Source organism: Lepidochelys kempii, chromosome 7 (assembly GCF_965140285.1).
Source record: "Lepidochelys kempii isolate rLepKem1 chromosome 7, rLepKem1.hap1, whole genome shotgun sequence".
NCBI classification, from domain to species: Eukaryota; Metazoa; Chordata; order Testudines; family Cheloniidae; genus Lepidochelys; species Lepidochelys kempii.
Window position 1 is genome coordinate 99,069,115 of NC_136386.1, and position 26,682 is coordinate 99,095,796.

General features: G+C 40.1%; 1 protein-coding gene across 1 annotated transcript in view; it reads left to right on the plus strand.

Annotated features, from left to right (window-relative positions):
- Nucleotides 1-26,682, plus strand: part of TCERG1L (transcription elongation regulator 1 like) — a 327,912-nt gene that overhangs the window by 124,665 nt on the left and 176,565 nt on the right. The window contains 1 exon segment of the mRNA XM_073354780.1: nucleotides 2,191-2,385. Coding sequence (XP_073210881.1) covers nucleotides 2,191-2,385 — 195 coding nt within the window.

Below are 26,682 nucleotides of genomic sequence, written 5' to 3' on the forward strand. Positions count from 1 at the left end.
TGCAAGCTTAGGAAATATCGATACTGAAGGAAATCTCTTTACCCACACAGCCCACTCTCCTGTTTAGCTAAATTCGAAACATTCACGATTCTGTTGACTTCAGTGGAATGACTCCTCTTATGTCTGTGTTAAATTTGGCTGCTGGAATACTTTACCTTTTTAGAAATCTACTGGAGTAAGAATCCAGTAAGAATCAAGGGTCAGAGTCTCAGATCTAATCCTTCTGTACCCTGTTCAGTGGTGGAGTGGGGCATAAGGGTGGTGTTCACCTTCATGTTCCCTGATTTGGGGGCCACAATGCACAACACAGAGCAGCCTCTGGACTGCTCCAAGTTGTGTGAGCTGTACATGGATGTAAGGGATTCTTCTAGCTGCCAGAAATCACCAGAACACAGGGGGTACTGACCTTTCCACTTTTATCTTGGCCAAACACCCTCCACAGGGGGCAGGAGAGGTATATCCTAATATCTTCTAGGCAGGCCTCTCACCACCCTTGGGTTCTCCCATGCCAGAGGAATCCCCAGATAGCCACATCTCCCAGTTCCTCAGGTGATTTATGTCAGTACGCAGGTCGGGAATGGCCACAAGAGGTACCAGGATCTGACCCTAAGGGTCCCTTTAGCCTCCAAATTCATTTGGAAAAAGAAATGCTATAACCTGTGAATTGCCTAAAGTGACAGCTCTGATTAAATAGTGATTTTTGCAGAATTACCAGTTGGCTCTTATTGCCTAAAGGATTTCCACGTGAACGGAAAACATTTGCTAAATGACATAATAAGCTAATGATTGCTTAATTTTTGAATACATAGCTCAGTGTAGAGAGGGTAACAGCTGGTGTTTGCCAAATTAGGTTTCCTTCTTAGGATTTTTACTACTCATTTTCTTGTTTATTTAACATACTAAGATGTGATTGAGCTCTAAAGGTCTTCCCCTAAGCTTGTTACACTTTAAAGGTAAATGTTTCATAGTACTGAGTACATTCTTCCCTTCAGGCCCAATGGAGCTCCCATTTAAATCAGAGGGATCTCTGTGGATAGAGTGTTTCCAGTGGCAGTGCGTCTATGTACATGTAACTTGGTATCACTGATGGCAATTGCATGCCTATAATTACAGGAGAATAGTCCTGTAGATATAGGTAATATTAAAAAAAAATATAAATGGTTCAAATTGCAAAGTCAAAAGTCAGGAAATACTGGAAGGTAGAGCCCAGGCAGGATTCCATTCCTAGTTCTGATGTTAATGTGACCTAGTAGTTACAGATATCACAGCCAAGTACAAAGATTTAGCATGTTCATCATAAAAAGTAGCATAGCAAAGTAGATGAGACTTACCATTTTAGATACCTGGGTTCTAGTCACAGCCATGCCAGAAGTGACCTCATGCTACCTCTTGGTTACTTTATTTGTAAAATGGGCATATGACACTTGTCTGCCTTTATAAGATAGGGGTATGAGACCTTGCTCAGTTATAAGGACAGTAAAGTATACAGAATTAACACCAATCAGTGAGACTAGAATTCTTGGTCTCTTCATGGTTCAGTGCACTTTCCCCTCGGCCAAAGATGGGGCAAGTGCCAGCAGCTGATACTGTTGTGCCCCTCCATCCAGAGCTCTTCACTTGCTTGTGATAACTCTATAGGTAAGTTACAATATACATGTTTTCAAATCATGCACAAATCACCATCCTTTTATGTTAGAACCTATATTTGAAAGCATGAAAGCATTATTTTTTTGTTTTAAAAAATGTACTATACAGGGATGTTTATAACACAAAAAGCAGTCTATGGCACAAAAGCTGTGAGTTAAGGGTGGTCTGGTGGATAAGGCGCTCCCTGGGGACTTGGGAAATCTGGGTTCAATTACTGGCTCAACCATACGCATCATGTGTGACCTTGGGCGAGTCGGAGTGTGAAGCAAGTTTTATACTGTGTAAAATGACACCTACCACTCCAGTGTATTAACACAGAATTTTGATGCATCTTGATGTCCCATTAAATTAAGTTGAATGGCTGGATGTGCAGCCAGTAGAGGATTAAGCTACTAATATTGCAATAATAAAAAAGACAATTTAGTGCCTTTTTATATTGTAATGTTGAAAAACACTATTATTTATAGAGTGTGTGTCTTAACTTGCCAACAAATATTTGTTTCAAATGTAAAATAAAACAAATTTTACTTAACTCTTCCATAGGTGGTTGCCAGAATAGCCTTAAACAAGTGGGCAGTAATCAGACAATTGCATTAGCTGCTGCTGCAGCAGCAGCGGCTGCCATGGTGTCCGTAGATTCAGAAGCACCTCAGGGACCATCACCTACAAGTATCCAACCTTGCCATGTGCTCACTTTGTCACCTGTCAAAATACCAGTTTTGACTTCACCTTTTCCAGGTAAGATATTTTCTTTATGATACCATGTAGCCACTTTTATTCAATCTGAATCATGCAGAGACTGTGTGTTGTGTGGTTTTTGTCACAAATGCTTTTTTGTTAAATGATTGTTGAGTAGGAATTGAATTTAACAGCTTGTGATATATGTGGGTTTGTGTATTTTAGTACTGAGGGAAAAACAATTATTATTTATTATTGTGTTAGATTGAGGTGTCATTTTAAAACAATCCATGCATTTATAAAGCCATTACTTTGATTCAGCTTGATTCAAATGCACAAATGAGAGGAAATTCAGAGGTGAGCTTGAAACTCAAATATGAACTCATTCCATGTAGTTATGTAATTCTTATGCACTACAAAAATATGGGCACAAAATCTCAATTAAATTTTATTCCATACCACTCTATTTACTTCAGTGAGAAAGCACTGTAAATCTGTGCCAGGTTGGGTGGCCCTCAATATTGTAATCACCTACTATTGGAAGACCTCTGTTAGACATACAGTGGGAGTTGATTAAGAATAAAGAAGTGTTAGTTTTTGGTGAGTTAATCAGTTATACTCTGTGACTCAAGAACATCTGGATGCTGACTGGCAGAGGGCATTGGGGTATATCGGGGTACAGAGATCCACTGAATTCACAGAAACAATGTCATATTAGATCTCTAGTGAAAGCCTGGGTCACACTGGTCATTAAAATCCTTGTAAGATGTATGTATGGAGAGTGTGTGTGTGTATATATATATTATGTTCTGTAGGTCTGTAGTTAAAAACAGGTTCTTTGAGAAGAATCTAAATACAGAGGAGTCATACTTTTCCTGTACCAAAAAAAAAATCACATCGTGCCAGATCATTCCTTTTAGAGAAAAGGTTTCTTGAATTGAAATACTGAAGTATTCTAAGAAGCAGACGTCACCATAAGAAATGTACTTTTGATTTACAGTTGCACTAACATGCTCTGCATGGGTTGCCATAGTCATGATAGAATATTATCAAACCAAGGAGCTATCACATTTAGACAACTGGCTCAGCTTTGCAATGATAAACATGTCAGGCTAGGACAATTGTTGCTTGCCTTACAAATGAAAGGCTGATAGGATATCAAATATCAAGCTTTGAGTGTCTGAGCAATAATCCCATTATCAATCTTTCACACTAAACCACTTTTTTATGGGTATTTTCTCCTGTGGAGTACATAGTTGCTTCTTGAAGACAGACAAGCTTGAAAGCATGTGCTTGAACATGCTAAATAGATTTGGGATTTCACCTAAACATTAATCAGTCAGCCCATACATTTGATGCTGTTCACTTTGCAAAGACTATCAATATGGTTATGTAAAACACAGTATAAGGGGATTTAATGGAATATGCTAACAGTGAGATGGAGCTGAAGGTGTCCATCTTAGACAACCTTACTCAGTATAAGCCAAATGGAAGGACTCCTGTTGACTTCCAGGGGCTTTGTATCAGAGTCTAAGGTTTTTGTTCTATTTATGCTTGTTCCCATTGTCTTAATAATGGACACGTATATTTTCAAACTGTATATGGCATTCTGTGACTGAGTTCACAGAAATGCAAATAAATTTATAGTGTTTACATAGAAAATTATAGAAAGATTCCCATAAATGCTAATGCAACAAACACCTGTTTGACAGCCTAACTTACCATGTAAATATTAATGGAGTGAGCTGAATTTGCTTCTCATTACATCAGTTATATCCTCTGCAGATGCTGCATATTTTTAGTCAAATACCTAGTGCACATAACTCCTGTAAAATGACTGCTCATGATCTCTCCAATTGAAATACACAGTGGATGAGATACTGAATTTAAATTAAACTTCCTTCCCTTGCAGGAAAAAAAAATGGTCAGTTGGTCAAAAGTAGCCCTTTGCTGTTAAGAACAAAATTACATTTCTATTTCTCCACAGAAGTTAATGACTGGAAAAGCATCAAGGAAAAATAATCTAATATACCGATAATCCCTTGTGTAGGACATACTTTACAATACTGTCTGCCTTTCCGTTAAAAACATCAGTGCATTGACATTTATTAAGGATGACTTATTGTTCTCAAAGAAAAATAAATCTTTAAAAGAATATAATTTGTGTACCCTGGGGGCAATTGTATTTTCCTTGTCTCATGTATGATTTATAAAGTAACTTGGTAATTAATGATCTTTCCATTTTCTCCTTGTATAAAGTTTATGTAAGGCAATGTCAAAATAATTTGCATAAAAAGTTCAAAAATAGCAGAATATGTTATATCCATTTTAAAGCTATCAGCCTTAACATTATCTTGTTAAATCTAATCTCTATAATCAGTTACACTGGACAGCGCTATTACACTAGTATGATGGGTATACTATTCACAATGGCCCTGAGAGAGTTGAATTAGCTCAGGCAGGCCTAATCAGTCAATTATGCTGCAAATGCTGGGAGATTTAGGCTGTGTAGAGGGTGTTAATTAGAAGGAAGCTCACCTATGCAGGAACAGGTGGGGCTTCTATAAAGTCAGGATGCTATCAACAGAGTGGGAGGCTGCAGGGAGGAAGGCTGCAGGCTTCCTCCCTGAGGTAAGGGAAGAGGGTGGGTTAGGAACCCCTGAGAAGGGTTTGCCTAGGAAAGCTGGAGAATGAGAGGCATGCTAAGAAGTAGTCCAAGGGCAAGAGCAGTAAGGTATAGCCACAGACAGTAACTGCTCACTGTAGGGCCCTGTACTGGAATCCAGAGTAGAGGGCAGGCCTGGGTTCCTCTACCATCCACTGCAGAGTGGCATTGCATGGAGCACTGAATGGGAAGACTGTCTGAGGCACAGAGGGAGTGACATAGTCAGGGAAGCAGACATGAGGACTGCCTGCCACTGCCTGTGGAGAGAGACTTTGAAAGACTCCCCCAAAAAGGGAATCACAATGTGAACTGATCGGAGGACTGAATCATAAAGCAGTGACACTGAAACTTGATGAGCAAGAGGACAGCTGCAAAGATACAGGAGGAGAAAGGGGGTGCTGAAGTAGGTGGAGCTAATCCCCAGAATTGCCAGAAGGAGGCACTACCCAGTGGTGAGTAGATCACCCTGTGACAACTAGTATCATTTTCCCCCCGTCACAATAACTGACCAGTGAATTTTTTTTATTATAATTAATTGCATTTATATTTTAAGCAAGTTTTTCATACTGATGTTTATACAACTAAGTAGTTGAGCTGTGTTGCCTACTAAAATGTAATTCATAATTGAAATAATTAAGCACTGTAAAAATTCATGTTCTACAGAATTCATGCCATATTGAATTAATTCTTTTGAATAAAAAAGGAGAAAAAACTCCCAAGCCCTCAGATCCCTCAGCATAAAAAGGATTTTTAGTGTCAGAACTCTATAATAATAATTAAAATAAATATGAATAATTTAAAAGAGAAAACATTGTATATGTAATGAGAAATATAGTTTAATAGACATTATATGGTTTTCTAGGGGTTTAAAGTGATAAATTTAGAACAAGGGAAATGCAGAAGCAGCAAAAACAAATTTTTTTTACGTTATTCAAAATTCCAATGAAAACGGATGTTTAAAATGCAGCCTGCTCCTCTTTAAGATCCTAAATAGGGACTAATTTAGATTTCACGTAGCTTTCAGCCTAATCATAAATGACAACACAATAGTTCTTCCCAAGATAATGCCCACATAGGAAGAGGGTATAAGTGGAAATGGCTTTTGAACCAGAATTCTGATTTGAGAAATCTCCATGAGAAGATGACAATATAAGCTTTGGTATCTCATATAAGTTTGAAAACCTGACCCAGGAAACAATGATTAAAAAAGACTCAGGGAAAAGATAACACAACTATCTAGTCCTCCACTGTAATAGTCCCCCACTTCTAGTCCTCACTGTAATATCATTTCTAGATATCAGTTGCCATAATTGTCACATATTCTCCTTGGATGGACAGTGGAATGATTCAATTTAATGCAGGAGCAGCAGAAATGTTATTAGAATTAGAAGAAACATTCTCTACCCTCAAGAGTGAGTCAGATTTAGTCATGTAGAATGGTAAAATTCCCCTTGACTTCATTGGGAGCAGTCTTAAGCCAAGGCTGAAGCCTTTTACAAATAGCACCCATTAGGGTTCATACAAGTCCCCTGCCTGTGACCTCCCTGTATTTCCCAAATGTCTTGAACCTGGCACTGCAAGATATAAGACCCTTTAAGAGAGAGAGACACACCCATTCAATCAAAGGCAGCAATAGCAACATGAGAGGTTTTGTTCCCCCCATAAAGGGTTGATTCCCCCCCATAATGATGTCACTAAGAGGACATGGTGAGAGAGGACATACTGTGTATGGCACCAGTCTGTTGTAAGTGGACCCATCCGCTGTGTCCCATATGCTTCTAAGTCAACTCAGTCTGGGCAGAGTCTGGTCACCTTTCTAGGTCTGGATCTATAGGACACACTTGCAGGCTCAGACCTCTTGTCTGAGCCCTGACTTGTGACTGAACAATCCAGCAGGCCCAGACCCTGATACCAGTGCTTTAGATCTCCTAAGTCTCCTACTTGCTTACATGTGCTCCTTCAGAGTTTTGTGTCACTGTGGGAACTCTGGCTTCTAGTTTAACTCCTTTTGGGGACAACATGGCAGGAAAGCAATTAACACAGGCTTAGCAAAGGAAGTTCTTAACCACAATGTCTGTACTCTTAAGAGTTACACTTGAGAGTTACAGAACTTTTGCAAAATAACAAAATATCAGACTCGGAGAGGGTGTTTTACACCTTCTGAGAGTCTGAGGCATGTCTATATTTCAGGCATTCCTTTCTTCTTCTCCTGCATGTGCCACTTACACATGGCTGTGGTTGGCTTTCCCCTGCAGTGAATGGCACCACTTCTTAAGTACACCCTTTGTCTCTTGTTGCCAAGTGCTCAGGCTGAGAAGGTGGAGACCCACCAGTCATGTTGATGCCCCTGTATAGAAAAAGCTCTGTTTTGAGGAGGGAAGCAGTTGAGATACAATCAAAGTTGATGGGTCTAGGTTGCTCAGTGATGTCTCCTCCATGATGCTCCTTCAAAGAGGTATCAAGCATCTTTATTGGGCCAGGCTCCTTCTGGAATAAATCAGTGTTTTGCCTTTGGCATGTGTTGAGCACATAATAGAAAATGGAGGCCCTAATTCAAAATTGGGTTTACAGTTTGACACAGACAAACCTGCTCTAGCACAGGATGGTTGCTATGGAGATGATATGTTTGGCTGGTTGGACCTCAGAAATTAAAGAGGGTACTTATTTGGAGGTGGAGTCTGGTTAAAGTTTATCCTTTATTTGTTTTTTTGGGGAGGGGGGGGCACTTACCTGGATAAGATAAAGATTAGTAAATTGTTTCCCTCCTAGGCATGCAGGGGCCTTAATTGTGACAGGCAGAAATTCTACTGATCTGAAGGTAAAAGTTTCTCTTTGGAGCGGTAGGTTCATGCCAGTCAAGAAGAGTGAATGTCCACGGTAAGCAAAGAGCAGGTATGTGAGTAAGAGCTCCACTAAGCTGACCATGGTGGTAATGATTCAGATGGAGATGAAATATGTTGGTAAGGGTGGCTAGAACCCAGCATAGTTCTTTTCCATGGCGGGAGAGGGTGGAATTGAGGGGGAAACTTGTGCATTCCAGAAACTGGCAGTGACCTGAAATGAATTATATCAATATCTGTACAAATACCAGCTCAACAAATGCTACTTTGCTGCCATTTCCTTAAGGCCAGCAACTGCAACCAAGAATTACTTTAGGTAGAAACAAGTGGCTGTGAGCCAACAAGAACCACTGTAATTCAGTAGTAAAATGAAGAGGCTTGACTAATCCAAAAAAAGCAAAGATTCCAGTTCTGATACAAAACCACACCAGCACTTATTATTATTGGGGAGCACAACACAAGCTTTCCATCCCTTAAGAGGAAGAGGAATATAAATCCATTGCAGCCTGAAAGCACCTGGCACACCCAGCCCCACTTAACATAATTATGAACATTGATTCTCATCTGCTAATTCTGCTAGACCTAAGTTTTAAAATGTTACTAGTTATGCAGTGTAATTCCTAATTTGTGTGTGTGTCTGTTATGATTCTGAATGCTTTAAAGTACAGCTGTCCATTAATCGCAGTTAACTCATGCAATTAACTCAAAATAATTAATCGCGATTAATTGCACTGTTAAACAATAGAATACAAATTGAAGTTTTAAAAATATTTTTGATGCTTTCTACATTTTCAAATATATCTATTTCAATTACAACACAGAATGCAAGTGTACAGTGATTACTTTATATTTTTATTATAAATATTTGCACTGTAAAAATGATAAAACAAAATAGTATTTTTCAATTCACCTCATACAAATACTGTAGTGCAATCTCTTTATCATGGAAGTGCAACTTGCAAGTGTGTATTTTTGTTACATAACTGCACTCAAAAACAAAACAATGTAAAACTTTAGCGCCTACAAGTCCACTCAGTCCAACTTCTTGTTCAGTCAATCTCTAGGAGAAACAAGTTTGTTTACATTTATGGGAGATAATGCTGCCCACTTCTTAATTACAATGTCACCTGAAAGTGAGAACAGGCATTCACATGGCACTGTTGTAGCTGGCTTTGCAAGATATTTATGTGCCAGATGTGCTAAAGATTCATATGCCTCTTCATGCTTTGGCCATCGTTCCAGAGGACATGCACCCATGCTGATGACAGGTTCTGCTCAATAATGATCCAAAGCAGTGTAGACCAACACATGTTCATTTTCATCATCTGAGTCAGATGCCACCAGCAGAAGGTTGATTTTCTTTTTTGGTGGTTCTAAAGTTTTACATTGTTTTATTTATGAATGCGGCTTTTTTTTGTACATAGTTCTACATTTGTAAATTCAACTTTTCATTTGTTTTAACATCAATGCCAGCCTTTCAGGTTTGTCTTTATATTTATCGGGTCTTTTTTTTTTTAATTTTTTTTAAATATTCCTTTCTTATGTGGGGAAAGTGCATACTCAAATTGTCTTTGTTGACTAAAATGAAAACAGCTATTTTGTTTTCTGTTGGGGATTATGTTGAAATGAGATTGCTCATTGAAAGCTCCTGCTTTATAGGCTGTACCTATAGTCTGGCACAATGTCAATTTATATTATATACCAGAATGTGTTGGGCCAAATTCTCAGTCCAACTCCAGGAGCGCTGAACTGCCTTGGCAACTGAAAAGCCAGTTTAAAAACTGGTCTTCTACCAATTTCTCTTGTCTAAGGGTGATCCATGGCTGATGAAGAGCTAGTTTAGACACTCCCTCTTGGCCCCTGGAATACAGCAGATTTCCTGAGGAAACAGTATGGATCTGGGATGTGTCTCCACTCTGGCTATCCTCATTTATCAGAACAACCAGTTGGAGATGTGGGAAACCATGTGTAAAGGAGAGTAGTCTTTGAGTTGCTACAGTTTACTGTGGGGACCAGGTTGGTCCCTGACTGGTTCTAGAATCCATTACCCTCTGATCCCAGTGAGGGTTACCAAAAGAAACTACACCATCTGCTCAAGAAACTCCTTAAAGACGCACAGGAACAAATCTACACTGACACACCCCTAGAGCCCCAACCAGGGGTATTCTACCTGCTACCCAAAATCCATAAACCTGGGAATCCTGGGCGCCCCATCATCTCACGCATTGGCACCCTGGCAGCAGGATTATCTGGCTATGTAGACTCTCTCCTCAGGCCCTACTCTACCAGCACTGTCAGCTATCTTCGAGACACCACTGACTTCCTGAGGAAACTACAGTCCTTTGATGATCTTCCAGAAAACACCATCCTGGCCACTATGGATGTAGAAGCCCTCTACACCAACATTCCACACAAAGATGGACTACAAGCCATCAGGAATAGCATCCCTGATACCATCACAGCAAGCCTGGTGGCTGAACTTTGTGACTTTGTCCTCACACACAACTATTTCAGCTTTGGGGACAATTTATACCTTCAAGTCAGTGGGACTGCTATGGGTACCCGCATGGCCCCACAGTATGCTAACATTTTTATGGCTGACTTAGAACAACGCTTCCTTAGCTCTCATCCCCTAACACCCCTACTCTATTTGTGCTACACTGACGACATCTTCAGCATCTGGACCCATGGAAAAGAAGCCCTTGAGGAATTCCACCATGATTTCAACAATTTCCATCCCACCATCAACCTCAGCCTAGACCAATCCACACAAGCTGTCCATTTCCTGGACACTATTGTGCTAATAAGCGACGGTCACATAAACACCACCCTATACCGGAAACCTACTGACAGCTATACTTACCTACATGCCTCCAACTTCCATCTAGGACACACCACACGATCCATCGTCTACAGCCAAGCTCTAAGATACAACCGTATGTGCTCCAACCCCTCAGACAGAGACAAACACCTACAAGATCTCTATCAAGCATTCTTAAAACTACAATACCCACCTGTTGAAGTGAAAAAACAGATTGACAGAGCCAGAAGAGTACCCAGAAGTCACCTACTACAGGACAGGCCCAACAAAGAAAATAACAGAACGCCACTAGCCGTCACCTTCAGCCCCCAACTAAAACCTCTCCAGCACATCATCAAAGATTTACAACCTATCCTGAAAAATGATCCCTCACTGTCACAGATCTTGGGAGACAGACCAGTACTTGCTTACAGACGGCCCCCCAACCTGAAGCAAATACTCACCAGCAACTACACACCACACAACAAAAACACCAACCCAGGGACCAAACCCTGCTACAAACCCCGGTGCCAACTCTGTCCACATATCTATTCAAGGTACACCATCATAGGACCTAACCACATCAGCCACACCATCCTGGGCTTGTTCACCTGCACATCTACCAATGTGATTGTGCCTGCAAGGGCTCGGGGGGAAGATACCAGCGAAAGGAGGACACTCAGGCGTAAGAATAGTAAACTATGCTTTATTGAAGGAAGGAAGAACTTACGCTCCAGTCTGCACGGGGAGCCCCTAGGACGCGCGGAGGGGCTGCAGGGGACTCTGGCCATTTGGGACAGCTGACCAGGCAGGACTCCACCGGGGGGAGTCCTCTGCGGTGCTATATTCTCCGCGCTTATCTCGGGGTTACATGGGATCAACAGCTGGTTACATTCTTACATGTATAATTTAAGCTTATTACATAAACTGACTTTTTTACAGGCAAAAATATGCTGAGTTATGCTACAATATCTTTTGGCAGGGTCTGTCGGACAAAGTTAATTGAAACTGCCTGCATCCTCCGCTTACATCCAGTCACATACTCAGTCCACCACTTAGATCCTCACCAATCTTCCTCAACCTTGCCCCTACAGTGATATATGCCCTCATGTGCCAGGAATGCCCCTCTGCCATGTATATTGGCCAAACCGGACAGTCTCTACACAAAAGAATAAATGGACACAAATCTGACATTAGGAATCATAACATTCAAAAACCAGTAGGAGAACACTTCAATCTCTCTGGTCACTCAGTAACAGACCTCAAAGTGGCAATTCTTCAACAAAAAACCTTCAAAAACAGACTCCAACATGAAGTTGCAGAACTGGAATTAATTTGAAAACTAGATACCATCAGATTAGGCCTGAATATAGATTGGGAGTGGTTGGGTCATTACAAAACCTAAACTTAATTTCCCCAATACTAATTTCTCCCTACTGTTACTCTCACCTTCTTGTCAACTGTCTGTAATGGGCCACTCTCTTACTACTGCAAAAGTTATTTCTCCTCCCTTGGTGTCCTGCTGTTAATTGATTTTTCTCGTTAGACTGACCTAGCACTTGGTAAAGCAACCCACATCCTTTCATGTATTTATACCTGCTCCTGTATCTTTTTACTTCATACATCTGATGAAGTGGGTTCTAGCCCACAAAAGCTTATGTCCAAATAAATTTGTTAGTCTCTAAGATGCCACAAAGACTCCTCTTTATTTTATTTTATTTTTTATTTTATTTTTTTGCTGGTACAGACTAACACAGCTACCACTGAAACCTTTAAAGCCACAGTTACCCCGCATCACCTGGCCCAGTATTGAGTGCACCTCACTCAAATCAGATAATCTGGGTGACAGTCTTTAAAAATGAGAAAATATATTTGATATAAACAATCAGATTATTTTACAGGTTCCAAGTCTCAAGATTATATAATTACAAAATGATCTCCATAGGTTTTAGATAATTCTCTGAAGAGTTAACTCTTTCCCAGGTGTCTGGCTGGTGGGTCTTGCCCGTATGCTCAGGGTTTAACTGATTGCCATATTTGGGAAGGGAAGGAATTTTCCCCTGGGTCAGATTGGTAGAGACACTAGGGTTTTTTTTTCTTCCTCTGCAGCATGTGGCATGGTCACTTGCAGGTTTAAACTAGTATAAGTGGTAGATTCTCTGTAACTTGAAGTCTTTAAACTCAGCCAGAGGTTATAGGTCTACAGGAGTTGGTGGATGAGGTTCTGTGAACTGCAATGCGCAGGTAATTAGACTAGATGATCATGATGGTCTCTTCAGATGTTAGAGAGTCTGTGAGGGTAAACATAAAGCAGGCCTAAGACTGAATGCTATTCCTGTGATAGAGCCAAAGTGATAGTTACATTTTGGTTAGTCCCTAAAGATTCATGGAGTCAGCTGGACTCCAAAAGATTCTGAAAAAGATACAAAAGACAGACTGGAACTCAGTGGCCTAGAGGGGAGATCTAGCAACTGATTGCTCAAATCAAGTCCATTCTTATCCACACTTCATAAACCGACAGCCCTGATCATGGCTTAGATGTGAAAGGAAAACATGAGAGGGACTGGTCTGTTGCGTAGGAAAGCACTGTCTTTGGAGTGTGTGTGTGTGTGTATATATGAGAGAGCTCTATACAGCCAAAAAAGAAGAAATACTTGGATTTCACAAGAAATGTGATGAAGAATAACTATCTTCATTCTGACTATCACATCTGAAGTAGTACCTTTATTTAAGAGGTATAGGTAGAGAAAATCAGTCCCATTCAACCTTAAGCCATTGATCATGGATAACAAAGGCTTTCACATGTTGGTAGGTAGTTCTATCCAAGGCCACAAGTGGTAGTCACAAGCTGTTACCAATGAATGGCTTTTCATTAGGCAATAGAATATTAATTGGTGGCCTTAGTCCATTTTCTGTGGACAAATGTCAACATCAGAAAAAGCAGAAAGACAAATGACATTCTTAGCGAACCAAGGACTGAATGCACATTGATAATGACCCACCCTTTTGACCGTCTCTTGACGTGATCCTTTCAAGATACGGATGCAGCCAGTGCAGCAATGACAAATAGTTTGTACTGTGTGCCAAGAAATTACAAAAGTTGCTCAGCATCACATTATGTCCCCAAAGTTCAGAGGAAGCTCTCCAACAGTCAGTGGGACTTCTGCTGTTGACTTTTGGAGGACAGCATTTCAATTCTAGGCTTGTTTTATAGTTTTCTGTACTTCATATGCTGGTCTCATATAATTTCTTAATTAATTTCTGATGACAAAGCAATTAACTTGATGTTTATGGTTATAAAAGTTATTGATAGATGTGTGGGGAACTGAAGGTCATCAGTAAAGCTATGGCTAGTTTTCTTTCCCCCTTTTTCATAAAAACAAAATAATCTGGCAATATTCTACATTCCATGTGAGTGCCCTAACATAAAGATAAAAGTTATAAGGTGGGTCAAAAACTGGGGAATGGGCAATTGTGCCTTGTGGTTAGAGCAGGTGTTGTGCCTAGTGGCTGGACATAGGCTTCAGTAGCCAAGAATTGGATCCCAGGTTCAGAAGCTAGGTGTCAGAGCCCAGGTTCACAGTCGGAGTCAGAGTCAGGACAAGGTTACTGGAATGAGGCAAGGCAGGAGTAGGGCTGGGAACAACCAGGCACAAGAGCTATCACAGCCATGGGCAAATGCTCTGAGCAGCTCCTGAATTGCTGCTGGGTTTAAAAGCAGCTCAGTTGGTTACCCTGAATTGCTTAAGAGCAGCTCTGCTGACTTGTCAAATCAATCAGGCAGCCCTCAGTAGGTTACCCAGAGACTGGCTGTAATGCAGGCCCTGATTCCTGACAGGTGGGAGGTGGTACTACTACAACCTCCTCTGGCCATTTGGTGAATGGCACCTACTTCCCATGTGAAACTAGCCCCAAACATTTTTTTTTTTTTTGGCCAAAACTATTCAGGTCAAATTTGTGAATGGTTTTGGATCGATCAAAACTGCATTTTTATTGAATAAAGTATTAATCCAAATTGACATTTTACTTCAGGAAGTTCATTGATTAAAGGGAATAGTCTTATAATAATTGATATTTTTCCAGCTTGGAACTGAGGTCTCCATCTTGGTTTTTCCAGATAATTCCCCTGTAACTCAACTATCTCTGTCTTAAGGTTCTTGCTATATAACCACTCAGGACCCATAATGTAGAGATCTTCTTCATACGTATCTGCATGTTGAGACCTGATGAATTGTAGTATATTTTCTAGCTTTTGTAACTTAAGAATCCATCTTGAAAATATTTCCAACAACTTCCCAATTGTAGCTTAATATGACTAGATCACTTCACAGTATTGTCCATGAAAGGAATTTATGTTTATGTTTAATGAAGTGAAACACTCTTAGCTTTCCATTGTTGAAAAATAATTTTGAGGTCCATTTTCTTTTAATGAGATTTGATTATGTTTAACTCATCGTTCTTCAAACTTGATGTTCTACATATAGTACATTGAAGTGTTGAGTGGATTATGCAAAAAAAAAAAAAAAGATCAAGTCACTTACCAACTGCAAGCTCACTAGTTTTGAACAAAGAACAATGTGATACCTTCCATACACTGTACAAAGCAACAAAACATATGGTCTTGACTTAACCATCTGGTGCTGTTGTACATCAGCCATCCCAAATATTTGATTCAACTTCTTCTAAAAGTGGTCAGAAGTTTTGGTAATTAAGAACTCTTGAAATGATGAAATTCACCTTCAGTATATCGTCAAGCATTGCTAAACTTACCTTGGCACATAGCATATCCTGATGCATGATGAAATTAAATAGAATTCCACTAATCATGACCAACTTCTTTGGTAAGGCATTGAATAATACCTAGATTATAGCCACCATACTAGCAGCTTCACCTGTTGGAGCTAATACAGTGCTCAAGGTGTGAATGTCTGCTTCTGAAAATGCCTGAGCCACTGCAAAGACAGAAAATCTACCTAATAGTTGTTTCTGGCAATTTCAACAATTTGAATGCAAGAAAAGCTAAATAGTCTCTTGCTACATATCTTGCAGTAACCCCTAACCACACTCTCAGCTAAACACATCAAAACATATGGAAAATTACTATACAAAGTATCAGCGCAATAAAGTATTAGCTTGTTAATATAATTCTCTCTGAAATTGGGAAATGAATCTATGCAATACAACATATTGATGGAGGAATAGCAACAAGTTTTGCAGTCATATTCTGATTTTAGACCTCTTGTAGTTCACTTGCCAAAGGTTCTTTTCATTCTTCTCTCATAAGTGAACAGTGATTCTTATGATTTAGTTGAAAGTAATAGAGTAATAGTGAATGTTTTGGAAACCACACCCTTGGGGGGAGGGGGAAGGGCGCAAAGGAAAACCCAGTGGTTGGCCTCTTTGTTGCTGAGCTTATGTAGACATTTTTTGTGCCTTAAGATGTTCAGAAGACTGCAAATGATGATGAATGAAGAAAAAGAAAGGTCTAGAGGGCAAATGAACTGGAAAGGGGCTCAAAGTTGAGACAGTGTGGCCTCACAGGTGAGGCAGGGTGGAAAGAAATCTAGAGTAACTGGTGAGTTTGACTGACTCTTACGATCTTTGTTTGAGGCAGAATTCACTCATTTTCAGCAATAACAAGAAGTGTGGGCAATACTAGCCACTGGGTCAGTGGTGATCCAACCAAAACACACTAAGTTCCTGGTCCTGCAACCCCCTTGGACTACTTCCTATCCTGTCCTCCAGCAGTATGGTCCATGGGTGTCCAGGGTCTTTGGTTGTGGAGCTCTTCACAGTTCCAAGGTCTCCTGGGTGTACACAGGTAGCTGGGTATCTGTCTGGGTCTCAGAGGGCTTGGCCTCCACAATCTGGGTCTCCATCAGCTCCCTGGTGGGAGCATGAACCTTGTGTCCTCTCTTCAGTGGTGAACTGGGCTACTCCCTTTTATACTGCTGCCCCAGTTAGAACATGCTTATCAAGAGTGAGGGGGCATGGCTTCCTCTCCCCAGAGTACAGATTTAACCCCTTCATTTCCAGTGCGGGGTAAGTACACCCCATCACAGGATCCATGTGCTAAACTCAGCACGCAAGTTATTGATTTGCCTCTAGAGATACAATAAATTATAGTAAGGAAAACTGCACTATAGCACCTGTGCTTAATCTACTATATGGTTAAAGAGAAGAATTCATTATCGAGTGCTGTCAAGACAGCATCCTTCAAGAGCTCTAAATGAATTTAAAAATTGAAACTTGTGATAAACTTCTGGAATTTAATTCAGATTTGAGGACATTAGGGGTCCTGCCATTAGAAATTACTGGCTTTATGTTTATTGAATGAAGATCAAGTAAGGCAAGTGAAAAATTATCCTTTTAAAAATAATTATGGTGTCTATTTTCATACTTTCTCCTACAGTTTTCTAATCGTTCAAGTGAAAAAGGTAAAATATGAGTTGGTAGTTGTGGACTCTGGTATTGTAAATGAGCAGTGAGTACAAATATTAAAAAAGGTGCCATCTGCCATATAAACCATTTGCCACCTGTTCTCTTGCTTTCAGAATTACTTAATGGTTTAAATTTAATGTTTTAGCCTTACACAGAACAGCTGGGATGTGACCAAGTATTTTTCCTATCAGTAACTTAACAACCAAGCACATTACATATAAAAACACCTCTTAATGCCAGGAGTTTGCTACATGGCCTTTCATGTGTCTGTCAGCTTACCTCATTAGCAAATGTTGCTGATAGTAAAAACAAGATTTTATAACAACAATTATCTAAACATTTTTGGATAGCATTTTTTTTAGAAGGGATATTTCCTTCTCTGTGATAAACAAAACCGATGGCCAATTCAAAATTGTCATAATGCTTATTGCAGTTTCAGTAGCAAAGGAATTACCTATGCAATCCTAAAATTCAAATTCCTCACACAGGGCCAGATTCATTCATTCTTACTCACTCTGGACCTACTCAATGTAAATAAGGCTGGATTAATCTAGCCAAAGATAAACATCTTTTGGGGGTTATAATAGAGGAATTAAGTTAGACAGCTTAGACAAATTAAAAAAAATTGTCAGCTTGGACTACATCCTTTTGATTTCAATAGTTCTTGAGAGCACTCATCATCTTGCAAGCTGGGACTCTATGGGTGCATCCACACAGCCCACAGAGGCGAGCTCCCAGCAGGGTTTACAGAGTTGGGCTAGCGGGGCTCACTCTAAAAATAGCAGTGTAGACAGCGCTTTGGAGTTGTGGCTTGGGCTCTGAAGCCTGGGGGGGGGTGGGCTTCAGCACTGTCTATGCTGCTATTTTTAGAGTACTAGTGCCAAGCCCCACAAACCTGAGTCTATCGACCCAGGCTTCGAGGCTCGCTTCTGAAGGCTGTGTAGATGAAATCCTGTCTTCATTAATGTTAATAGCAAAACTCCGAGAGGCCCTAATAAATTGTTTTGATTACTGCTATCATTTGCTTGAGTTTATTGGTGCTATTATACGATTATAAATGTTGTGTGTCTCCTATGAATTATTGTATCACAAAATAATGCAAGGTGCAAATTATTTTCCCAGTTTTAATGCTGTGTAATGGAGCAAACAAATGAATGTCTATAGTTGTTAAAGTGATATTTTTCTCCTCAAACTAATCTTGGGCATAGATATCCATCTGAAAAGTAATTTTGTCTTTGGATTGCTTTCCTAGCTGAGATAAAGCCACTATCAAATGTCAATTTTCTCCTATTGTTGGAGAGCAAACACCCATTGCGATCTGTGAATGTTCAGCTTCTCTAAATAAGTCTCTAGAAATTGGATGATACTTCTTAAGGTCCTTTTTACTCTTAAAAGGAGAAACAACCATCTATTTCTTTCATTATTAAGTTTTAATTGTTTTACCTAAAGATCTTCTGAAAATACCAAAAATGTCTTTCATAATGAAGGATCATTGCAAGAGTAAATGTACCCTAGAAAAGGGAAATGGAAATTTTTGGTCTCCCTGACTTAACTAAGGCAAAAGATTTTCATACCGTAATTCTTTCCCAAAAGTTGATGCATGTATTGCTCTGACACTGCTCTAAGAATGACTAGATCCCAGCTGGCTTTATGGGTGGTTCAACTAGTTTATCCCTAGAGCTTGGATTTTTATGTCCAACTTCAGTATGGTAGGATAGAATGGATCTAGGAAAATATTTCTCCCTGATACTGTTTTTGTCATTGGCATGGTGCGTGCCCCAATAATAATAAGAAGAAAATCTGTTGTCTTCCTAATTCTTAAACCTTTTCAGCAAGGTTAGAATTTCTCAAATGTGGTGAAAATACAATTGCTACTTGCAGAGATTGTATAACTCTGAAATACATTCAGTCTCTGATAATTCAGTGACCAGGCTCACTTCGTCTACTACAAAATCCTTCCTTCATTTCTGCCATCTTCTTAGCTAAACAACTCTACTTCACCAAAATAATTAAATATTATGTCCTCAATATCAGCTGCCTTTTTGATTCACTTCTGAAACTCTTCTCTCCTCTGTTTCTGCTGATTTTTTTTACCAATTTCTTCTAAGAGAATTGACAAAATATAATGTGACCTTCTCCCTTGGCTCAGGTTGTCTCCTCTTCCCCTCCTGCAACTCTCTCCTCTTTCTCCCCTCAGAGATGCAGAGATTTCTCATCTATTCTTGCCCAAGTGCTCCATCCTATTTCCTGTCTTGATCTGTTTTGCCCACTCTCAACTCCCCCCACCCTTATTCTTCTACTTACTCTCTCACTCTCCTCTGGTTCCATCCCTTCACAACACAACACAAACACACTTTAGTCTCTCCCATCTTAACAATCACACAAACAAAAAAGGGAAGAAAACACCACTGTTGACCCCATCTCCAACTATTCTCTCCTGACCCCCTTCTCCATTTAATCTATAAGCTCACTGAACGCACTGTCTACCAGTACTCCACCCTGATTCTTTTTGACCTGCCAGCCAGCTTTGACACCACTGACCATGCTCTTAGTCTTGAAATCCTGTCCTTCCAAGGCTTCCATGATTGACTCTTCCCCCTCCTGATTCTCCTCCTACCTCTCTAACTACTCATCGAGCTTGTCCTTCAGAGGATCATCCTCTTTCCCGATCCAAATTTCTGTGGAAAGGACTGTCCTGGGTCTCCTTCACTTCTCCTTCTACACCTTCTCCAAGTAATCGTATCCACAAATTCAACTCTCATTTCCATGCTGATGACTCAAAGATCTACCTTTGACTCCAGACCTGGCTTCTTCTGTCCAAACTAAAATCTCTGACTGTCTTTCTCTGATATATTCTTGTGAATGTCTAGCAGTTGGCTCAACGTTGCTAAAATAAAGCTCCTATTATTCCCCCCTCAAAAAACAGAGCTATCTTTGCTATCTTCTCTTTTGATAGCACACTATTTTGACTGTCACTCAAGCTTGTAACCTGAGCATCATCTCTGACTCACTAGGTCCTCACATCCAGGCTATAATCTAAATCTTGCTGATTTATTTCTGCACAACATCGCTAAGATATAGCCTATGCACACTGCTAAAACTCAGTTGAACTCCCACTTCACATCCTGATTTACTACATTTTTTTTTGCCTTGACAAATACAATCTTGCCTCATATCCATTCAGAAAGCCGCTGCAAAGATCATTTTCCATGTCACCCATTTCTTTGCATTATTCCACTGGCTCCTTCTTCTCTTTTACATAAAACATAAGCTATTGTCTACGCTATCTAGGCCCTTTGTGGTTTCTCCCATGTTGTTTTTCATGCTTGGGAGAATCTCCCCATAAACATCTTGAAAGCTGCCTTATTATCCTTCTCCAAATTCCTCCTTAAAACTCTTTTTCTATGAAGCTACAGAAAACTTGGCAATGGTTAAGTTGCTAATGCGTTGAGACTATGGCCTATCATGCTTACCAATATTGTCTCATTTTTCCTTGTTCTCCCCTGTCTGCCTGTGTCCATCAGTTATTGCTTGTGTCATATATAGATTGTAAGTTCTCTGGGGGCAGGAATCCTCTTTTTTGTTTTGTGCTAGTACGGAACCTAGGGCATTGGGATCCTGATCCATGATGAGAGTTCCTAGGGACTGTGTAACAATAATAATATTTCATGAAATATGATGCTGAAACAAAAAATTATTTGAGGGAGCCATCCCCTCATGTAGGTAATATACAGAGAAAACTGTCACAAGATAATGTAGAAAGTGATGCAAACACATGTGCACCAGTGCCATTTCTATTCCATGTTATGAATGGCAGCAACACACAACTATCCACAATACATCTGGAAATAGAAAATGTGCAAGGTGGAGGAAGAAAAGATAATTACAATGTATAGTACCCCTCAAAAACTGTTAAAGATTATTCCAAGTGAAGGCTGCCCTAATCAGCATGTACCCTTGAAGTGAAACCTAACAGAAATGGCAAATGAACCAGACCAAGCTAACAATCAGTGAAAATTCCATCACAGAAAGGAAGTTGCGTAGGTTTCAAGATGTGGTCTTTTCTTCAGTTTATGTTTTGATATACATAAAACTGATGATACAGTGGCCAAAAGGCAATGTACTTGCCTTGCTGTTGAGGTATGGATTTTTTTAATTCTTTAATACAGTCTATGAGCCTAGATGACTAATTTTTGTCCATGCCCATTAGATGGTATTGCAACATGTCTTTACAAACAGTTTTGACAGCATGTTGGAATACAAAGTGTTTTGGGGTTTGGGTTTTTTTTTTTTTAATTTGAGGTTTTTTACTTACATGCTTTTTCTTGTGTATAGGCATCATATAGCTCAGGAATCATAAAATGAGATGGTGTTTATTTCCCAAACTTTAGGGCTCTTTGTTCTTTCTTCACAGATTAAGCACTCATTCCTGCTCTTGTTGAAGTCCAGCAAAACTTATTAACTTCAGTGGTTATGGGTTAAGCTATAACAAGCCAGTAAGAGAAGAAATGTTAGTGGCCCACTGTCCTTTCTGTAATGCTCTCTGTTGATCAAAACATTGAACTCTAAACATGAAACACTATGGCCATCACTGAAATCTATGTATCAGCAAGCAGTAAACATTAACAGATGTTCCCTTAGGGTAAAGTACAAGAAATCAACTGTGAAATAGCTGACTATCCATATATTATGGTAGTTGTAAACTATAGGATTTTTGGAAGTTGGACTTTCAAATACCAAAGGAAACTAAACACCCAAAAAATTGAATAATCCATAAAAATAACATACTATTAAAGAGTCACTTTCTATTAGATGCTGAGTAGGCTCACCAGAAAGGCATATCACTCCAGTTGAGAATTTATATATTTGACTTGAGACATGCCATCTGAACATAAATTAGGTACCCTGAATAAGTCAATAAGATGTTGAAAAGTAAGGTTAGGCACCCCCTGAGCCATCCTTTGTTCTGCTCAGCAAGCCTCATTGTCTCAAGTTTGGGGCAGCCAAAAGGGAAATCTATGTTTGCAACTGTACAGTAAAAATAGCATGAGTAGAGCTTGCCTCTCATTTTTATTTTTTTATTATTATTTATTATTCAAAGTATTTATTTTCTCTTTGCAATTTGATCTCTTATGATATGGTATCTTAAGCAATTTTCCTATAAAATTTGTCAAAGATTTTTGTGAAACATCATGCTTAGGGATAAAATGTGAGAGTGGTTTCTTAGCATTTTCAAAACCTCTTTTGATGTATTTGTAAAGATTAGTCTCTTGATAAAATAGTGCTGCGTTTTACATAAACAGCGCCACTAAATTGTCTTGATTATTAAGTCAGTTTTTCTTATAGGCTGTGTAGAGTAATTTTGAGAGTGGCCGGTGTATTATTGACTGTCAAGTTACACCACTCATTTTATGTAGAGGACAAGAGATGTGGGGGTGAGGGAGGGGAAGGTGGTGGGGGAGACAGATACAAAAAGGAAGGTTTTAGGAACGTAGGAATTGCCATATTGGATCAGACCTAAAGTTTATCTTGTCCAGTGGCCAGTATCAGATGCTTCAAAGGCATCAGAGCCATACAGTGGGCAGATGTGGATTAATCTGGCTCCCCACATTAGGTTCTTGCTGACATTTAATAGTTAGAGATTGGTGTAAACTGTGAAGCTTGATATCCCTTATAAATTTCTTCTTATTCATTATGATAACACTGGATATTCTTGTTATGCTTGTAAGTGTCCAATCCCTTTTTGAATCTTGCTAAATTTATGGCCTCAATGACTTCCTGTGGCCATGAGTATTTCCTTTTATCAATTTTAAATTTGCAACCTTTTCATTCATGGAATTTCTCCTTGTCCTTGTGTTATGAGATCAGGAGAACAGACGCTCCTGATCTACCATCGCTATATCATTATTATTTTATATATTTTTTATCATATCTCCTTGCTAAGACACAATTTCAGTCTGTTCAGTCTTGCTTCATATGAGTCTTTAACAATTTTTGCACCATACTGCGAACCCTCTCTAATTCTGCAATATCCAGTGTGTGTGTGTGTCCTCTTTTGCAGGTAGGTCTGCAGCAGAGAGGGCAACTTATTTTCATTTAGAAGTGCAGGGCGAAGAAAATATGCAATAACAGATATAAGATATTGAAAACTCTCGAGTATGGGTTAATGAAACCTATTGAGATGGGTAAATTACTCCCAATGTACTGAACCAAACCCCATGTCGTGTGTGTATGTATTTGTATTAGTCACAGCTTTTTTGTTCTGGATACCACAGAATAGAAGACAAGACACAATACTTAAAATTCTAGCTCCTGTTCATAGATTCATAGATACTAAGGTCAGAAGGGACCATTATGATCATCTAGTCCGACCTCCTGCACAACGCAGGCCACAGAATCTCACCCACCCACTTCTGCGAAAAACCTCTCACCTATGTCTGAGCTATTGAAGTCCTCAAATCATGGTTTAAAGACTTCAAGGAGCAGAGAATCCTCCAGCAAGTGACCCATGCCCCATGCTACAGAGGAAGGTGAAAAACCTCCAGGGCCTCTTCCAATCTGCCCTGGAGGAAAATTTCCTTCCCGACCCCAAATATGGCGATCAGTTAAACCCTGAGCATATGGTCAAGATTCACCAGCCAGATACCCAGGAAAGAATTTTCTGTAGTAACTCAAATCCCACCCCATCTAACATGTCAGTGTCGACACTCCCAAACCTTAACCTATTTCCAGCAGTGAGCCTACTAACCTTTCCTATATGAAGTTTAAGGATATGGGGAAAAGTGGGGTGTCTCCTCACAGTACCAGACATTAAAAGCCTCAAGCTCCTTTCCAGGATCCCTACCCTAATCATGACTCCAAAACCAGTTTATCAGGGAAACAGACTTCATATTGAAGGATTGCCTGCACTAGATCCTTAGCAACTTGCAACAACGTGAACACATTATGACCTAGCCTACGTACTGGTTTTCTGAGCTACAGAGAGGGAGGTGGTAGTGGGGAAACCCCACTTCACTCAGGCCAATTTGGCAGTTTGGGAAAAATGTCTTCCCCGTCCTCAAAAGGTGACTACAATGGTTTCCTCAGCAAGGCATCAAACCCCATTCCTACTCTAATCCTAAATGGGGAAGGGAGAGCTGTTGCTTGCAGGTGTAGAATGGTACCCTGGAAAGGGAAAAGAGTTTATAGGCCTTCCTCTTGGGTGTAAATAACTAGTAATCTTCCACCATACACTTCAATCCAAGCAATAAGTTACAGAACACCTTCTCCATCCCAAGGACACCAGAAGGCTGAGCACCTATGGGCAGGGAATAGGGAATCATTAAAAGACCCTAGGGTTTTCCTTTTCCTGCTGGACACATACACACACACACACTCCCTACCTACCTACCTGCGAGGCTCCAGGGAAGAGGGGGAAGGCAACATGGCTTGCATTTTTCTTTCTACTTAGTGCATAATTCAAAGTGTCTTTACTCAATGTCACTTCTCTTGTTTTTTGTTTTACAGGAAAAATAAAGTAGTGGTGAGAATGTATTCACCAGACTTTGGTTAGAAGAAAAACAGGTGCTTTTAATAGCACGTTTGTGAAAACACAGCAGCAATAGGAGCTTATAGCCTTCTTTACTAAAGTCAATTGCTTAATCTACAAAGATAAACATACTTTTTCCAGAGGGAGGGGGAGGGATGAACAATACATTCCATTTTTTTTTCAGTTTGCTAGTGGAGAGAGCCTAGCAATGTCTTGGCTATAATAGAAACTTACTGACAATGGCAAAAAGTTAATTAAATATTTTATACAGTACTTACAGAATGCAGACAAATTGAATTTCCTCACACGTGCTAAACTCTTTGCATGCAAAATATCATGAAATGGAGACTTTTGACTTTTGGCTTGTTAAAATAAAAAGCAGTATTTTTTTTCCCCAAAATGTCACTAGGCTGTAGCACTGTAGAATACCTTTGAGTTTTTCGTGTAATATGAGTTTTTGCCAACCAAACTGGTCTCATCCAGATAAGGTATGAGAGATGTAAACCTCAGCAATTAATGTTGCCCACACTCATGATATCACAAGCGTTGTTTCGGGGGCCTTGCTGCAAAACATAGAGGCAGCTCAGGATTTTTGCGAGGTCTGTCTGTCTAATTTCTTCCTTTAACCATTGGAGGCTGCTCTGCCACTTGTGCGAGGGGCAGACATAGGTTCTAGTACTGCAGACAGCTGCTAATGTGTTCTGTGTGGGAAGAGACCCAGATCTGACAGAGTACAGCAGAACGGTCCCCTGTCTAAGACAGAAGCAGTGGCCTCATCCCTTTCCCACTGTGGGGTATACCTACACACTGCAGGTGGCGGTGAGCCTCCCAGCCTACGCAGACAGACTCGTGCTAGTCAGGCTTGAGCTAGTGTGCTAAAAATAGCACTGTGATGTTGCAGCTAGGGCGGAACCTTGGGCTCTTAAGCCCACCCGACCTTCCTGGATCTGAGCTTGGGTGGGTGGCCCGAGTCTGTAATAGAACTTCAATGCCTGCACTGCTATTATAAGCACACTAGCTATGCTGGCTCCCTCCAGCAGTGTAGACATACTATCAGACCTCTCCCCTGAAGGCTGGAGACAGAGATCAGCAGATGGAGATGAATGGGGGACTGCCAGGATGGAGGACTCTGGGCAGTAGGAACAAGAGCTGGGTAGCCAGTATACAGGGAGCTTGGGCCTGCATTTATGTGTACACATTTTACATGCAATGAAGGTTGCATATTGAATTGTGATTGACACACCACACTGCTGCTGCCAGAGAGGATGTGGGGGTGGGAGGAAGGAGGTGGCTGGCGCAGTTCAAAAGCCAGAGGAGAGGCTTTTTGATTATTAGGCCAGTCTAACACTGTTCTGTGGTCTGACCATGACTTTTAACTCTTGGGTTGTGAGTACTCCAGTCATAATCTTTCCACCAGTGTTTATCTTGAACAGCTGCATCAAGGTAAAACTACCTGTGCCTTGTCTCCACCTAGGCTTGCACAACAAGATAACGATCTCTTTGGAAGAAACACATTTTCTTTCCTAAGTGAACATAACCTCAGAGATTTGCAATGGGTTACATATATAGCCTCTGCTCCTCCAAAAAAGTAGCACAACTGATGCACAAGGGTAGAGAGCTTTTACATTACTCCTTCGTCTCAGGTGCATTAACCTGCCTGCTCACCCACCAACTACAAAATAAATGTTTGTCTTTAGGTTGGAGTAATTTTCATGTGTGTGAATATTTGGTTTAATATGATCACCTTATACAGTGACTACTTCATTATCTTGCATGTGTGAATCAGAATGATGCAGTTCAGTTCTTTTCCCTCATAAGTGGCACCAAAAATTTCATACTTGGAGGCTCTTCATTAAGGGAACCATGTATATCCTACACTTAAATGCTTTGAATTAGAATTGTTTGAGTTCACATTTCTTGTCACTTATTGTGCAGAGTCTTATCTAAGCTTTACACACAGACCTGGGAAAAGGGTTGGAATTTGTGGGGAGCATGGGCTGTTATAGCAAGGATAAAGGAGAGACAAGACAGAACTGGTGGGGTGAAAATCAAATCAGTATTTTAGAACTCTGCATACTAATGT